This window comes from Gigantopelta aegis, chromosome 11, assembly GCF_016097555.1.
Source record: "Gigantopelta aegis isolate Gae_Host chromosome 11, Gae_host_genome, whole genome shotgun sequence".
NCBI lineage: Eukaryota > Metazoa > Mollusca > Gastropoda > Neomphalida > Peltospiridae > Gigantopelta > Gigantopelta aegis.
In genome coordinates, this window is record NC_054709.1 from 22467755 (window position 1) to 22487322 (window position 19568).

Here is a 19568-nt window from a genome sequence, read left to right on the forward strand (position 1 = left end):
CCTTTCCACAGATTCAATACCTTCCTTTGCCCAGACCGGTAATACCTCATATGGATATTAGCACGAAAATAACTATTCCATATGAAAATACCTTGGCTTTCCTACCGGTAAAACAGTATAGACACGGATAAGTGAGTCTCTAATTACTATATTTAGTACCTTTCCATATTTAATACCTTCCTTTAACCGGTAATACTATATTTAGTACCTTTCCATATTTAATACCTTCCTTTGACCGGTAATACTATATTTAGTACCTTTCCATATTTAATACCTTCCTTTGACCGGTAATACTATATTTAGTACCTTTCCATATTTAGTACCTTCCTTTTACCGGTAATACTATATTTAGTACCTTCCTTTTACCGGTAATATTATATTTAGTACCTTCTCATATTTAGTACCTTCTTTTTACCGGTAATACTATTATTAGTACCTTCCTTTTACCGGTACACTATATTTAGTACCTTCTTTTTACCGATAATACTATATTTAGTACGTTCCTTTCACCGGTAATACTATATTTAGTACCTTCCTGTTACCGGTAATGCTATATTTAGTACCTTCCTTTTACCGATAATATATTTAGTACCTTCCGTTTACCGGTAATATTATATTTAGTACCTTCTCATATTTAATACCTTCCTTTTACCGGTAATAATATATTTAGTATCTTCCTTTTACCGGTAATAATATATTTAGTACCTTCCTTTTACTGGTAATACTATATTTAGTACCTTCCTTTTACCGGTAATAATATATTTAGTACCTTCCTTTTACCGGTAATAATATATTTAGTACCTTCCTTTTACTGGTAATACTATATTTAGTACCTTCCTTTTATCGGTAATACTATATTTAGTACCTTCCTGTGACCGGTAATACTATATTTAGTACCTTCCTGTTACCGGTAATACTATATTTAGTACCTTCCTTTTACCGGTAATACTATATTTAGTACCTTCCTTTTATCGGTAATAAGGAAAACGTGCAGCATTCTACATTTTATTGTGGGTATATTTTTATTTAAACTCTCATTTTCATTTCAACTAATTGTTGTGCTTATATCCAATTCAAGCACGCTGTCCTGGATACACACCTCCACTATTTGGGCCGTCTGTCCAGGACAGTGGGTTAGTTGTTAGTGAAAAAGAAGAGGGTGTAGTGGTCTTACAAAATATACCCCCCCCCCCCCCCACCAAACTATACCCGGGGTATAAACTGGACTAGCCCAGAATATACCCCAGGGTATAAAACAGGCTAGCCCAGAATATACCTCTCTTTTGTGAAAGCAATAGTTGCTTTTTTTTTAAAGCGTTTATTATTATTTATTAGTTTATTTATTTTGTATACAGGTTAGAAATAAAAAATGAGGGTTAGGGTTAGGGTTAGGGTTAGGATTAGGATTAGGGTTAGGGCTAGGGGTATAAAACAGGCTAGCCCACTTTAACCCCGGGTATAGTTTGGCGGTGGGGAGGGGGGGGGGGGGTATATGTTGGGCTGTTACACCGCGCTGCGAACCTACCTAACCATGACACCACCTAGGCCGGTTAAACTCTCACATGGTAAAAGACATAAAATTACACGATATTGAAATAACATAATTTGTTCATAAGACTACAAGGAATATAGATGTCAAATTAAGATATACAATTTAATTACTGGGGGTGCGGGTGGGGGGTGGGATGGTGTGGACATCCTGGTGTTTACCAACGGTCTCTAGTTTGCACCTGCATGGTCTCCCCGAGCATCGCCACACAATGTAATCTTCCAAACTACCATGCCATGAGTACTCAAACGTATATCCATCTAATAAAACTTGAGGTTGACCTCGCGAAGTCTCCAAACAATCTCAACTTTTACCCACGGGCGTTCGGGTCCTGGCTGGAGTTTCTAGACATATATGAAGACAGGCAACAAAGCGTAGAGCGCACGAGTGTTCCGTCGACTGGTACTAATCATACACCTTGAAACTCCAATCAGGATCCGAACGCCCGTGCTTTTACCCAGGCCCCTTTAAGCGAGTTCATTTACTAATTAGATAATATCAGGGTGTTATCTTAAGTAACCACAATTTGTTTTCTACAAATGACACTTCGACCAAATGACACTTGGTCCAAATTAAATATCGCTGATTGAAATGCCGCCTGGTCAATGCAGTAGACCATTTCGACACATGCCAGTTACTTGCGCAATGATCTATTGCCAGCATCCTGATTACATCACTTGATCAATATACTGACGTGTTAACTCCTGGGTCGTTATTACAGAGATTATTCCCAGATACTGGGGTCGGGAGATAGTCCAGCGGTAAAGCGCTTGGTCTAGGATCGATCCCTTTCGTTGCGCCCATTGGGATATTTCTCGTTCCAGCCAGTGCACCACGACTAGTATATCAAATGCTGTGGTGCATATAAAAGATCCCTTACTGCTAACGGAAAAATGTAGCGGGATTCCTTTCTAAGACTCACCGTATGTCAAAATTACCAAATGTTTGACATTCAATAGCCGATGTGGTGCTCTAGTGGTGTCGTTAAACAAAACAACTTTAACTTTAACTTTATTAAAGAGGCAGCTTCTGTCCAACTCGCGTTCGCTAATTACATACGTTTTCAAACAGCTTGTAAAAGAAGTCGTATTAATGGTATCTGACGTTCACTCCTAAAATATCTTCCTGTTTTCAAAAGTATCGAGATAAAATTGAAACACACAGCCTAGGATGCAAAATGTCTATGTTTATGTTAGCAGTGTTCGGTTTCTAACTGATGATGATGATGAGTGATGTATGCAACCATTATCTTAGCTTCTATACTCTAGGCTTCGTGTAGTTTAGGGGGCGAGACGTATCCCAGAGGTAAAGCGCTCGCTTGATGGTCGGTCCCCGTCGGTGGGCACATTGGGCTATTTCTCGTTCCAGCCAGTGCACCACGACTGGTGTATCAAATACCGTGGTATGTACTACCCTGTCTGTAGGATGGTGCATATAAAAGATCCCTTGCTGCTAATCGGAAAGAGTAGCTCATGAAGTGGCGACAGCGGGTTTCCTCTTTCATTATCTGAGTGGTCCTTAACCATATGTCTGACGCCATATAACCATAATTAAAACGTGTTGAGTGCGTCGTTAAATAAAACATTCCTTCCTTCCTTCGTGCAGTTCAGTGGGTAGAGCGCTCGCCCGAGATGCTTCAGTCATAGGATTGAATCACCTCGGCGCACACATTTTTGAACTGGTTCTTCCCCGTACCATTCAGTGTCCCACGACTGGTATATCAAAGGTCGTGGTGTGTGTTGTTTTATATGTGGAAAAGTGCATATGAAAGATATGCTGCTGCTAATGGAAAAGTGTAGCGGGTTTCCTCTACGACTACGTCAACTATCAAATGTTTCACATCTAATAGCCGATGATTAATAACATCAAGTGGTGCCGTAAACAAAACAAACTTTAACCCATGTAATTCATGCCTCTAGATCAATCCGTAGAGTGCTCGCCTTAGGTGTTTTGGTCGCAGGATCAAATCTCCTCGGTGGACACGACTGGTATATCAAAGGCCTTGATATGTGCTGTCCTGTCTGTTGACAAATCCATGGATGTAAAAGATCCCTCGCTGCTAATCGAAAAGAGTAACCCATGAAGTGGTGACAGCGGGTTTCCTCTCTATATCTGTGTCGTCCTTAACCATATGTCCGACGCCATATAACCGTAAATAAAATGTGTTGAGTGCGTCGTTTAATAAAAAAAATTCCTTCTTTTCGGTGTACGGAGAGAAGTGTTTTGTGGCCACTGTAATAGACACAGCCTCTACTTCACACAGTAATCATAAGACGTGTCTCTCCCGAAGCTTTGCACTGAAGAAACCAGCAAGACACATTTTACTTTCACGGGTAATATACAGTGTAGCATCTATAGTGATGTTCTAATGATAGATTATAATCGAACATATATCGGCTTGGCTCTATCGAATATAAAAATCCACAATCGACTGTGAGGGAAGAATTAAACTGTAACTCTTCGCCTAGTTTTAAAGATGGAATTGCTGTACATTTGTTGGGTTGGTGTTTGTTTTAACAAGTATATAAAGAATAATAATATTAAACAGTTATTCAAGGTAAAATAGCAGTCTGTAGGGTCTAAACCAGTGGACACGACAATAGGTTCTTCTTATGTTCATATAATTCTAACCGATTGTGTAATCGAAAGTTGATCGTTGGTGCAAACCGATTATAATCGATGATGGAATTGCAACCGATTCCAGCACTAAGCATCTATGCCGTGTCGTTTCACGGAGCCATCTGTTACAATCTACAGCTGATGATCAGGACGTGGTCATGTAATTGTCCGATTGGAGTGTAGAGCAGTCTCAAGAATTTCAAAGGCCTGTACTAGGGTATCAGACCAGTTGACTCTGTCTTGAGAGCGCTTCCCACCGTGTTCATTGTCAAGTGGTGCTATGTGGGCAGCACATCGCGGACGAACGCGAGTCAATACCTTGTATGACCCAATGGCGCAAGACGTATGATGTAGGCACGTACTTTGCTATACGTCACCGCAATAAAGTACAGCGCAGGTTCGTTTCGTATAGGGACGTCGTGTTTCTTCGTGTAGCGTTGGTTCTGGTTAACAACATATAAGGTTAAAGTCATGACTGGATTCGAGAATAATCAAACTAAAACTCTGTGACATTTAGGAAAAAATTGTATTTTAGACACAGTAGTTTTCAACCATTTGGTTGTCGACGATTGCCAAAGCATTACATAGAGAATAACTCACGAGTGGCCGTTATATACCATTTATCTTACGAGTTATTTTAAAATGTATCTAACGAGTGAAAGCGAGTTGAATACATTCTTAAACAACGAGTTGTACGATAAATGGTATCTAACGGACACGAATGTATTATTCTACTTCTTACATATCCTAAACAAAATCAGGTTTTACGCAAATTTTAAGATCTTTTTCGCCTAAAAGTTATTTACAGCCCGTGCGCTTGTAGCTAACGTACGCGTCAAAGACAAATGATTGTCAGGTTAACTATACGTCACAGTGTAATCGATTTCGACCGTGTTGTTTTCCATTGGATGTATGGCATTGATGACCTGGTCATCGCCTAGGAACAGCTAGTCGTATGTCTTGAAATTGTACGTGTTATCAAAAATAACGAATGATGTTCTCACAAACGGTTGTGTAAGAAATAGTATCCTCTGGTCAATATCAATATCAATACCAATACGGGGAAGGGTAAAGGTGACTCGAGCTATACCTTTTGCAAATCGAATATAATAACTGAAACCAAATTCTAACATGAAAATCGTAAAAATTAAATGATTTGGCCTTGTTAATCTGGCAAGTCTGGAGTCATGTGACACGCACCGACTATTAACCTTCCTCCATTTTAAGTCAATTCCTATGGGTCAAGTGGACCCGATATCGGTTATTTTAAGGTTTAAACACAACGACTTAATAAAATTAATGGTTTTCGGGGTTTGTAAAGTTTTGTTTTAAGATACTTATTTAATTTGATGTTAATAAAAATGTCCCCAAACTGTGAAGTAAAACCGCATAAATGTCCGACAAGCAGACAACAAAAAATTTCGGATGTTGTCTACGCGAATCTTGCACGAGAACACAAACCGAACGAAGTTTGGAGCATAACGCAGTTAGGGACGTTCATGATATAAGACCGGCATCGGTGGCGTCGTGGCAGGCCATCGGTCTACAGGCTGGTAGGTACTGGGTTCGGATCCCAGTCGAGGCATGGGATTTTTAATCCAGATACTGACTCCAAACCCTGAGTGAGTGCTCCGCAAGGCTCAATGGGTAGGTGTAAACCACTTGCACCGACCAGTGATCCATAACTGGTTCAACAAAGGCCATGGTTTGTGCTATCCTGCCTGTTGGAAGCGCAAATAAAAGATCCCTTGCTGCTAATCGGAAGAGTAGCCCATGCAGTGGCGACAGCGGGTTTCCTCTCAAAAATCTGTGTGGTCCTTAACCATATGTCTGACGCCATATAACCGTAAATAAAATGTGTTGAGTGCGTCGTTAAATAAAACATTTCTTTCTTCTTTCATGATATATACATATAGTACTTTTAAACGCATACGTTAATATTGTCGCCTATGGGATTTTATTTGGTACACTATAATCCTCAGTGAGATGTGGATCCTTGACAACGGAAGTACACGTTGTTAGCGAAGGGAGGTTATATAAGTGAAACACAGATGCAGAAGAGTTATTTCTCCTGATTAAACATTAAAACAATGATCTTTCAAAATAATATAACAATATCCCTTTTTAATGATTTGACGTATCACACGCTGTAAAAACACCCACAACACATTTACTTTCAGCATATTATCAAATAATCAGTCAAACAGTCATTTCGTTTTGTTAAAATAATGTTGTAACCGGTGTAAAGACAAATAATAGCGCGCACAACAAATATCCCCTTTCATCACTGATATACAACGAACAAAACAATCAAGCAATCGAGCAAGCAACATAAGCGTGCGAAATGGGGGGGGGGGGTTGGGGTTGGGGGGGGTTGGGGTTGGGGGGGTTGGGGTTGGGGGGGGTTGGGGTTGGCGGGGGAGGTAAAAATCCTCTAAATTAAGAAAGAAGGGTTAAGTATGTTTACACAAGAGAAAATGTATTTCAATCATTCAGTTCACAATATTAGTTGTAAATCCGTGTGATTCGTTTTAATAGGTAGATGTTTGGTACTAATGCAAATATCAATAAACACGGCTTTTATCCAAATTCGAACGAAAATGAGCCCACAAAAATGGGATCCCGTACGTGCGCCTATGGGAAAACTGCCTCAATGTGTACAGTTCACCAATATGAAGATCATCAGTCTTAATTGGGATTGACGTAGACGTTCGGGCGCCTATTTTTGGTCGTAGTGCCGGACAGGATTATTTTTCTTCGAATTAAACGAAAATGCACCAATCTGAATGACAACGTTTTATTTATTCATATTTACATTACTGTCAAATATGGGGTCCAAAGAAATCCTATGCATTTTACGTGGAGTACATCTATTGTTAGTAGAGATATTGAAGTATATGGTGAAAATCTTTCAGGCCAGCGCATTTTGTCCGAATGTCTTCATCGATATTGCAGTTTGTTTTAGGTTGTCCCCAAATCGCTTAGACTGACTAGACTTAAAGGCAGCAAGGGATATTTAATATGTAGGGCCTATCTAATAGACAGAACCATATACCAGATGTTTTGACAGGAAGTAACTTGTAATTCTTTAAAAAAAAACATTATAAAGGTTTTAAGGGCATAAAAAGTAACAGCGGAAATCTTTAAAACATATCATCAGGTTAATGAATTGTTACAGAAAGCAGATTGTTTTAAAATGTACGTTTCAGTGACCTTTGGAAAACAAATACCATAAGAACAGACGTTTCAGAAGTTTAAAAAAAGTATTATTCAGCTGCTGGAAATATTAGGAACCCCCCCCCCCCCCCCCCCCAAGCATTTTCTTTGAAATGTTATGTTTGGCAGCCATTTTGAATTTGTGTGAATTAACGAACAATATAATGGATACATCATTGTACATGCACAGAATAGCTTCATTACCTCTAACTCATATGTAAATTAAGTCCAATATGTTTTAAAAAATTCATGTAGACGTCAATATATTGAAAAATTGCATATTTCAGTGTACTTAGACGGCCATATTGGAATTATACGAATGAAGAAAATGCCCAATAACACAAGGAATTTATTTATTGTGTGGAATAGCTTCCTCGTCTCTAAATAGTATGTAACAATATCATGATCTTGAAAAAATCATATATACATGTATGTAGATGTAAAGTTGTCTATTTAAAGGCATTTTGGCCGCCATATTGGAATGATACAAATGAAGGAAGTGTCGGATCAAACTAGGAATTTATCAAACAGCTTCCCCACCCGCCGAAACCTATTTTGTATTGTTTGAAGGAGTCAAGGATATTCTGTAGATTTCATAACATTGCAAAATTCAGTACACTGACCGCCATCTTGGATTGATGCAAATTAGACATTATTATTTCCCCATGGAGGATTTTGATGGATTTAAGTATGTTCTTCACACAACATCCCTAAAATGAACTGTGAAGAATTTTTTTTTATATTGCAATTTGTTTTGGTTCCAGGCCTATTTGAGCAGACTACTTCTGTTCCTTGTGGTAGAACGCTCGCTTGAGGGGTTTGGTTGGATCGACATACCGAGCAGTAGACCAATTCTCTGATTGCTTTTTCCAACCAGTGCGCCATGACTGATATACCAAAGGTCGTGGATTGTGCTGTTCAACAAAACAAACTTTTATTTCTTCGAAAGAACAAAATAACATAATGCTAAACACCAGATAACTGCTTAAAATATGTGGAGATGTCGCTAAACAAAGAGTAGGTCCTTTTATTTACCCCCTACTCATATACATGTACACGGGGGCCAAATAACTTCGGAAGCATAATATCGTAACACCGGTTGACCTTTGATCAAGTTTCGTTTTAACGTTTTTGTTTTGGTTCCGATGTGTGTAGATTCTGTGCACATTTGGAAGCATGGATAAAGTATTCAAAATTCCTTTCACAACAGGACTGCGGCGCATGTTTTATTTAGTTACTCCAAATGAAACTAGCTTTGCCACCACAGATGACGTGCCCCTTATCGTTGAAGAGGTATAATATGTACAATCAACTGGTACCTAACTCCGAACACCACCCATTTCCGATTATTGCATTTGTAAATTAATTTTTGCATTGTCGAGATCCCTATGTCATCGCGGAGCCAGTTTAATCTACTAAAAGAGTCAGGTCTGTAGGGTGGTTTTGGGGCTGTGGATCCCCACTCGAGGATGCGCTCCTTGACCCCCACCCATCCCAGATATTTTTGTGCCCCACCCACTCCAGGCAGGTAACATTTTACCTTCAAATGTTCATCACAATGGATGTGAAACAAAATATTAAAAAAATAGTTTAAAATTTAATTTTTGTTTAAAGTTTCATATTTATTTCATTAATTAATTAATTAATATTCAATTTTTAAAAAAGTAAATTAAACATGCATTATGATTAACATCTATTCTATGGATGCATCTGCCTCTAACATCAAGTACATGATCACTACATGTAGGTTTAGGTAAGTAAGACATATATCTAATTGTGCAGAATTAAAATAATAAGTTTACAAAGTTCTTTCACCAGCTGATACATCATTAGGTTAACCCAGTAGGAGGAACTGTTAGTGGTTCTAATAGTATACCGGTAGATGTGTAATTTGAGATATTTAATCGGTTGTCAAGTGCAAATGAAGATGGACCGAATATTTCTGTTTCTGTAAAACTTTATTTCATATTTTATATTTAATTTTTGATGATTTGTCTATTGTCTATTTATATCATATGTTCAGTGGCTTTATATGAACAGTTAACGTATACAACAGGCTGTCTGGCCCATTTGTTCACTGATTCATTTACTTTATCACATGTAAACCTGTAAACTGCCATCATATTCTGTCAAAAGCAGATATTATACATGTTCGTATTATATGTATGTTCTTATATGAAAAAAGTTTGTTTTAGAAAGTTTGTTTTGTTTAACGAATCAGCTAGGCCTGTATCATTAGTATATAAATGAAAGAAAGAAAGAAATGTTTTATTTAATGACGCACTCAACACATTTTATTTACGGTTATATGGCGTCAGACATGGTTAAGGACCACACAGATATTGAGAGAGGAAACCTGCTGTCGCCACTTCATGGGCTACTCTTTTTGATTAGCAGCAAGGGATCTTTTATATGCATCATTCCACAGACAGGGTGGTACATACCACAGCCTTTAATATACCAGTCGTGGTGTACTGGCTGGAACGAGAAATAGGCCAGTGGGCCCACCGATGGGGATTGATCCCATACCGACTGCACATTGAGCGAGCGCTGTACCACTGGGCTACATTCCACCCCGGACTCGGCTCGAGTATATAAATGATGTCCTAAATTTAATGAGCGAAACGAAAAATGGGTTACACAAAACTAGACTTGCGTGAGCAATGCACGAACGAACAAACGATTGTCCTCATAATTTTCACAGGCCTATAGACAGGATAGCACATACCACAGCCTTTGATATATCAGTTGTGGTGCACTGGCTGAAAATAGCCCAATGGACTGACCACACTTCATGCGAGTGCTTTACCACTAGGCTACATCCCGTCCTCTTACATGAAAGTAAAATGAATGTAAAAGTGCTGTCATGTTGGCAAAAAGACAAATTGTTTAAATGTAATATAAAATAGGACAATGTTAGGCAGCTACCACTAGGGTTACAGGTACAGGCTTATAAATAAAGTTGTCCCAAATTAGTTCTTCATTTAAATTAAGGTGTTTATACACTATTAAGTTTCCACTTTACAAACAGATACATGCTTTTTATCACCAATTTCAGTTTGTCTTGACGTTGATTGATCATTAAAATATTATTTCATTCTTCTTCATGTTTGACATCCTTCATTATGGATATTGCTGTTTTATTTGCTCTGTTGTGACATTCGGCAATGAAGCTTTTTAAAAAATGATTTGTCCAGTGTCCATCCATCTGTCCATCTGTCTGTCAACTTAAACAAATTCCTTCAAAGTGTTACATGTGTATCTTCTACTAGAATTTTGATTAAATTGTTCTGAAACTTGGTACACTGATCCTCTGGGGCTTCTCCATAAACTGACATGGATATATTTTGAAATGTTCAATTAAAAAATAGAAAGAAAGTTTTTAAAATTTAAATTGAAAATGTGAAAGTCTATCATCTAGAGTTTTGATTGGATAGTTATAAACCTTGGTACTATGATTCTTTAGGGGTAATCTTCACAAACTAATATTTTGGAAATTTTTAATTTGTGAATTTTTTTAAAATTTAAACATGTTAAATAGAAATTTAACATTGACAATTTAAAAGTCTATATTCTCCTGTATTTTTGATCATATAGTTCTGAAACTTGGTACTATGTTTGTCTGGGGCAGTTATCACAAATAAACGGAGAGATATTTTGGAATTTTTATCAAATTGTAAAATTTTAAATAAAAATTTAACATTGAACATTTTCAAAGTCCATTTTATCCAAGAGTTTTAAATTTAAAAGATTTAAATAGAAATTTTACCTCCACTATGACATTTGTCAGTTGAGCTTTTTTAATACTGATTTGTCTGGTGTCTGTCTGTCTGTCCATTGTCTGTCCATCAACTTTTACTTTGAAGTCTATCTTATGGACTTTCAATTGGCTTGTTCTATAACTTGATTCAATGATCCTCTAGCACACTCTTAATTAACAAACTGATAGAGAGATGTATTGGACATTTTCAATTTTTATTAAAAGTTTAAAAATATAAATTGAACATTTTAAAGTCTATCTTCTTCTCGAGTTTTTGAAGGATAGTTTTGAAACTTGGTACTATGATTCTCTGGAGCAGTCTTCACAAACTAACAGAGAAATATTTGGACAATCATTTTTTTTTTATTCAATATTTAAAGTAAAAAAAAAATTAGCATGACAAAATTAAAAATTAAATAGCAGAGCTCTGTAGGCTGATAGCCCTCTTGTTGCTATCGTAATCATTGTCTTTACAAATTGCTTGTACAAATAGAACTTTTTTTTGCTATTTCCAAAACACATTTCTGTCAATCTTTTACAACAAACCAACAGCCATTACTAAGCAATTAATATAAAAAGGTTTCAGTGCAGGGCACAATATTTCACGAGAACCATTAATTGTTCTGTTGGCATATTGGTTACCCAACTTTAAAACCATGACAACCACCAATCGGTTACGTGGTGAATTATTTTCTAAAATTAAAAGTACCATATATCAGTAATGAAAGTGAAAATCAGTTTATTATGTATGAACCACCAATGTAGCACAGAACCGTAGTTCAAGTGTTTTAGGATTAGGTTGGCCTAACTCACTGGTTACAAGAACTATGTTCACGTAACCGAACAATCGGTTACCTAAGTAAAACTCACGTGAACTGACTTCCAGTTACCTAAGATTTTGAAATATTGTCCCCTGCAGTTGAGGCTGAGACAGGATATAAACAGGTGAGTGTAGTTGAACACACATTCCTTTCTTTGGAATAACTGAATGCTCTGTTGTGTATTTCAGGCGACTCCGTATTTCTTTGTCTTCATTGGCCTGGAGTTGTGTCTGTCTGTGATCAAGCAAGACAAGAGATACCGGATGAATGATGCCATCACATCAGTGGCAGCCGGAGTGTTTTCAAGACTTCCCGTGTTTGTACATCTTCTGCTTCTTTAACTTATTTTCGTGTTTATATCCAATTAAGGTTCAAGCACACTGTCATGGGCACACATCTAAGTTATCTTGGTTGTCTGTCCAGGACAGTTGGTTAGTTGTTTGTGGTTAGTGAGAGAGAAGAGGGTGTAGTGGTCTTACACCTACCCATTGAGTTGATAAAACTTGCTCTAGGTGGGAACCGGTACTGGGCTGCGAACCCAGTACCTACCAGCCTTATGTCTGATGGCTTATAATAAGTTTGTACATCATCGTCCACCAGACTGAAAACCAGTCTTCCAGCCACTCTATTTTCATTACAAAAGCCAGATGATAGACATCAGTATAGACATTTAGATTATTGATAGACATCAATAGACATTTAGATTATTGATAGACATCAATAGACATTTAGATTATTGATAGGCATCAGTAGACATTTAGCTTATTGATAGACATCGGTATAGACATTTAGATTTTTTATAAATATTTAAATTATTGATAGACCTCATCAGACATTTAGATCTTTATAGACATTTAGATTATTGATAAACATCATTAGACATTTAGATTTTTATAGATAGACATTTAGATTTTTATAGATATTTAAATTATTGATAGACCTCATCAGACATTAAGATCTTTATAGACATTTAGATTATTGATATACAAATGTACATCATAAGACATTTAGATCTTTATATACATTAGTACACATTTAGATTATTGATAGACATCAGTAAACATTTAGATTATTGATAGACATCATTAGACATTAAGCTTAGATCTTTATAGACATTAATTAGTACACATTTAGATGAGCGATATACATTGTAGACATCAGTAGATATTTAGATTATTGATAGACATCAGTAGACATTTAGATTATTGATGGACATCAGTAGACATTTAGGTTATTGCTAGACATCAGTAGACATTTAGATTATTGCTAGACATCAGTAGACATTTAGATTATTGATAGACATCAGTAGACATTTAGATTATTGATAGACATCAGTAGACATTTAGATTATATTATAGACATCAGTAGACATTTAAATTATATTATAGACATAATTAGTAGACATTTAGATTATTGATAGACATTTGGATTATTGATAGACATTTGGATTATTGATGGACTTTAAACATTTGAATTACTGATAGACATTAGATTTATATAGATTATTCATAGACATTAAAAGTTTAGATTATTCATAGGTCGCAGGGTTGAACCACCTTGGTGGATCCATTCAACTGATTGTGTTTTTACTAATTCCAACCAGTACACCACAACTGGTCAAAGGCCATGGTATGTGCGTTCCAGTCTGTGGGAAAGTGCATTTAAAAGATACCTTGCTGCATTAGGACAAAATTTAGCGGGTTTCCTCTGATGACTATGAGTCAGAATCACCAAATGTTTGACATCCAATAGCCGATGATTACTTAATCAATGTGCTCTAGTGGTGTCGTTAAACAAAACAAACTTAATTCATAGACATCTTTACACATATAAATTATTCACAGATGTCATTATAGAATTAGATTATGTATAGACATAATAGACATTTAGATTATTATAAACATCATTAAACATATAGATTATAATATACATCATTAGATATATAGATTATAATGAACATCATTAGACATATAAATTATAATAAACATGATTAGACATATAGATTATAATAAACATGATTAGACGTAGATTATAATGAACATTAGACATATAGATTATATATAATAAACATTAGACATAGATTATAATAAACATCATTAGACATATAGATTATAATAAACATCATTAGACAGATTATAATAAAAATGATTCACTTATAGATTATAATAAACATGATTAGACATATAGATTATAATAAACATGATTAGACATATAGATTATTATAAACATCATTAGACATATAAATTATAATAAGCATCATTAGACATATAGATTATAATAAACATCATTAGACATACATTATAATGAACATCATTAGACATATAGATTATAATAAACATCATTAGACATAGATTATAATGAACATCATTAGACATATAGATTATAATAAACATCATTCACATATAGATTATAATATACATCATTCACATATAGATTATAATATACATTAGACATATAGATTATAATAAACATCACTAGACATATATATTATAATATACATCATTCACATATAGATTATAATATACATCATTCACATATAGATTATAATAAACATCATTAGACATATAGATTATAATAAACATCATTCACATATATATTATAATAAACATCATTAGACATATATATTATAATAAACATCATTAGACATATAGAATATAATAAACATCGTTAGACATATATATTATAATATACATCATTCACATATAGATTATAATATACATCATTCACATATAGATTATAATAAACATCATTCACTTATAAATTATTGTAAACATCATTAGACATATAGATTATAATAAACATTAGACATATAGATTATAACAAACATCATTAGACATATAGATTATAATAAACATCATTCACATATAGATTAGTCCTACAGTCAGTCACCTTGGTGGTGTATATTTAAATAATGTGTGCTGTTTTTCAGGGTAGTCCTACAGTCAGTCACCTTGGTGGTGTATTATATATGTGTAAATAATTGTGAGCTGTTTTTCAGGGTAGTTCTACAGTCAGTCACCCTGGTGGTGTATGTGTAAATAATTGTGTGCTGTTTTTCAGGGTAGTTCTACAGTCGGTCACCCTGGTGGTGTATGTGTAAATAATTGTGTGCTGTTTTTCAGGGTAGTTCCACAGTCAGTCACCCTTGTGGTGTATGTGTAAATAACTGTGTGCTGTTTTTCAGGGTAGTTCTACAGTCGATCACCCTGGTGGTGTATGTGTAAATAACTGTGTGCTATTTTTCAGGGTAGTTTCACAGTCAGTCACCCTGGTGGTGTATGTGTAAATAACTGTGTGCTGTTTTTCAGGGTAGTTCTACAGTCAATCACCCTGGCGGCGTACTGCTGGGTGTATGACAACTGGAGGATCGCCCAGTTGCCGTGGGACTCAGCTTGGACGTGGTGTCTGTGTTTTCTAGGACAAGATCTCGGCTATTACTGGTTTCACAGATTCGCTCATGGTTTGCAGATAGTCTTATATTATTATATAACATTTAGTGAAATATGTTAAAATATCAGTGAAATAAAAGTGTTATCAATCACTCAGTGACGATAACACATTTTAGAGTGAACATTTCACTCTAAAATGTGTTATTGTCACTGTAGAATATGTTATCATCACTGTAAGAAAGCCAGAACTATCTTGCTGCTGGCATTTTAAAAATGAAGGTAAATTGCCCAAAAATTATATAATAAATATAATTTTTAATTTTTTTTGTCAAATATGATTTATATCTCATCTCATGAAGTTTGCAATCATATCTTGCTTGACGAATGAGCTACATGTATGATTGCAAACTAGATCCCTTGATGAGATGTCAATCATATTTGACAAAAACATGAACTATCCTCTATATATCTACATACATGTATACAAGGTGACATGCACAGTAGTTAGGGCTGTCGCATTCACAAAATGTTATCCTGCAACCACCATTTCTATTGACAGAATATGATGAAGGATAAAATAAAGTCATATCCCAATAGTAGCAGGATATGACTTTTTATCATGCAACCATGCCTCCTCCTATTGACCTGATAACCCCTACCTGATAATTCGAAGTGTTATCATGGCACTAGGAAATGAGTTGTGCACATGACAAATGTTTGCGAAATTTTCAGATAGGTAATTTTCTAATGTTTCAAACATCCATTTCTAGCAATATTTGTTGAACTGCAGAAATAAATGTAACATTTACACTTCCTGTAACATCAAATTACCTCATATTTTTCAATTCTCCATTACTTGCTCCCATTCGGAACTAGCCAACATTTTTAATGAAACATTTTGAAACAAAAATGCAAGTAGCTTCATGCAAAGAATGTTTACATTGGGAACAGTGTCTGACTTCACAGCCACTAGCAGCCAGTGATGTAGATCTTCTTCAGGTCACACATAAACTTGAGTTTATTTTCACAGAAAATGGTACAAAAATTGTAATGTGACACAACAGACTTTGAAATATAATCAAAGTATTTTATTTAAAATTGGAAACACATAACTTTTAGGCTGGCTATGCCATTCCCAAGATGCTTTTGGGCACCTGCTATTGTCTGACTTCCAGAAGTAGTTTCTACATGATAAAAGTAATAGTTTCTATACTGCTTTTGACTGAAATATATTACAAAAATATAACTTGAAAGGGGTTGCATGATAAAAAAACATATCAGGTTTCTACATTTTTATATTGTACGTGGTTATATTTGGCTCGGTTCGATAATATTGTAACAGGCTCACTGAAGCTCTCCTGTTACACTGTAATCTAAACCTCGCCAAGTAACCACAATATCAAAACGTAGTAACCTGATATTCTATATTGACGTCATGCATAACATAATACAGTAGGCCTATACGATAATTATTTCTTAATTATGTATACCATACTTCAACTTTACAGAAATCGTGTGTAGAGTTGAATGGTGAAGTATATATTTACTTTCCACTTGAAATCGTGTGTAGAGTTGAATGGTGAAGTATATATTTACTTTCCACTTGAAATCGTGTGTAGAGTTGAATGGTGAAGTATATATTTACTTTCCACTTGAAATCGTGTGTAGAGTTGAATGGTGAAGTATATATTTACTTTCCACTTGAAATCGTGTGTAGAGTTGAATGGTGAAGTATATATTTACTTTCCACTTGAAATCGTGTGTAGAGTTGAATGGTGAAGTATATATTTACTTTCCACTTGAAATCGTGTGTAGAGTTGAATGGTGAAGTATATATTTACTTTCCACTTGAAATCGTGTGTAGAGTTGAATGGTGAAGTATATATTTACTTTCCACTTGAAATCGTGTGTAGAGTTGAATGGTGAAGTATATATTTACTTTCCACTTGAAATCGTTGTTCAAGAAGTATATATTTACTTTCAACTTGAAATCGTGTGTAGAGTTGAATGGTGAAACAAGTTTTCTTGTCTTTTTCTTTTCTTTCTTTTTTTTCCGTTTTGGACTAGACTGATTAAACTGAATACATCATAGTGCAGCATAAACTTCTCAATTGTGAGTCACGAATATTACTGAATGTGGTACTATGACTAAATGTGCCAACACTTTGGAGTATTTACTGGATTACATTTAATGTACCTGCGGCCACCTCAGAAGCATATTTCACAATGTGACATAGTCACTTGAAACATAGTTCTATTTCTCAACTGGTTGTGACCTTTATCCTGTAATGCAAACTAAGGGAAAATTGTGTCTTGTTTTCTCATGTTCCTCTGTTCACTGTATATCGTTAAGAGATGTATGATATCCCTGACGTGGTATGTGTTCACTAATTGTGTCTTGTTTTCACATGTTCCTCTGTTCACTGTATATCGTTAAGAAATGTATGATATCCCTGACGTGGTATGTATGTTCACTGATTGTGTCTTGTTTTAACATGTTCCTCTGTTCACTGTACATCGTTAATAGAGGTATGATATCCCCTGGCGTGGTATGTGTGTTCACTGATTGTGTCTTGTTTGGACATGTTCCTCTGTTCACTGTATATCGTTAAGAGATGTATGATATCCCTGACGTGGTATGTGTGTTCACTGATTGTGTCTTGTTTTGACATGTTCCTCTGTTCACTGTATATCGTTAAGAGATGTATGATATCCCCTGGCATGGTATGTGTGTTCACTGATTGTGTCTTGTTTGGACATGTTCCTCTGTTCACTGTATATCGTTAAGAGATGTATGATATCCCTGACGTGGTATGTGTGTTCACTGATTGTGTCTTGTTTTGACATGTTCCTCTGTTCACTGTATATCGTTAAGAGATGTATGATATCCCCTGACGTGGTATGTGTGTTCACTGATTGTGTCTTGTTTTCACAACAGAGGTGAACTTCATGTGGGCAGCACACCAGGTCCATCATAGTTCAGAAGACTACAATTTCTCCACAGCCCTGCGACAATCCATCCTGCAGGTTTATACATCGTGGGTACGTATAGACCTTACCTCGGTGGTGTCGTGGTTAAGCCATCAGACATACATGTAATACTGGTAGGTACTGGGTTCACAGCCCAATACCAGCCTCGGTGGTGTCGTGGTTAAGCCATCGGACATACATGTAATACTGGCAGGTACTGGGTTCGCAGCCCGATACCAGCCTTGGTGGTGTCGTGGTTAAGCCATCGGACATACATGTAATACTGGCAGGTACTGGGTTCGCAGCCCGATACCAGCCTCGGTGGTGTGGTGATTAAGCCATCAGACTTAAGGCTGGTAGCTAGGTACTGGGTTCGCAGCCCGATACCAGCCTCGGTGGTGTGGTGATTAAGCCATCAGACTTAAGGCTGGTAGCTAGGTACTGGGTTTGCAGCCTGGTACCAGCATTGATGGTGTCGTGGTGAAGCCATCAGACTTAAGACTGTGTTTTAAATGTATACATGTAATGTGGAGGCAGTATTTTAAATGTATACATGTAATATGGAGACATTGTTATAAATGTATACATGTAATGTGGAGAGAGTGTTTTAAATGTATACATCTAATGTGGAGGCAGTGTTTTAAATGTATACATGTAATGTGGAGGCAGTATTTTAAATGCCTTCATGTTATGTGGAGGCAATGTTTTAAATGTATACATGTAATGTGGAGACATTGTTTTAAATGTATACATCTAATGTGGAGGCAGTGTTTTAAATGTATACATGTAATGTGGAGACATTGTTTTAAATGTATATATCTAATGTGGATGCAGTGTTTTAAATGTATACATGTAATGTGAAGGCAGTGTTTTAAATGTATACAAGTTATGTGGAGAGAGTGTTATAAATGTATACATGTAACGTGGAGACAGTGTTATAATTGTATACATGTAATGTGGAGACAGTGTTTTAAATGGCTTCATGTAATGTTGTTTTCAGGTGTTCTACTTGCCAATGGCGCTGTGTATCCCTCCATCAGTGTTTCTAATTCACGCTGAGTTGAATCTGATCTACCAGTTCTGGATTCATACCCAGGTTAGTCATTCAGGCAGTTTGTATCTGTGCAAAACGACACACTTCCAAAACAATGCTCACTTCCAGAACAAAACGACACACTTCCAGAACAAATGTCACACTTCCAGAACAAAACCATACACTTCCAGAACAAACGACACACTTCCAG

At 36.0% G+C, this 19568-nt stretch overlaps 1 protein-coding gene across 1 annotated transcript in view; it reads left to right on the top strand.

Annotated features, from left to right (window-relative positions):
- The first annotated feature begins 8499 nt into the window (after window positions 1–8499).
- LOC121385612 (alkylglycerol monooxygenase-like) overlaps window positions 8500–19568 on the top strand; it is a 37756-nt gene continuing 26687 nt past the window's right edge. The window contains exons 1-5 of the mRNA XM_041516358.1: window positions 8500–8677; window positions 12154–12281; window positions 15274–15425; window positions 18293–18396; window positions 19325–19420. Coding sequence (XP_041372292.1) covers window positions 8561–8677; window positions 12154–12281; window positions 15274–15425; window positions 18293–18396; window positions 19325–19420 — 597 coding nt within the window. The 5' untranslated portion in view covers window positions 8500–8560. The remainder of the gene's footprint in view (window positions 8678–12153; window positions 12282–15273; window positions 15426–18292; window positions 18397–19324; window positions 19421–19568) is intronic.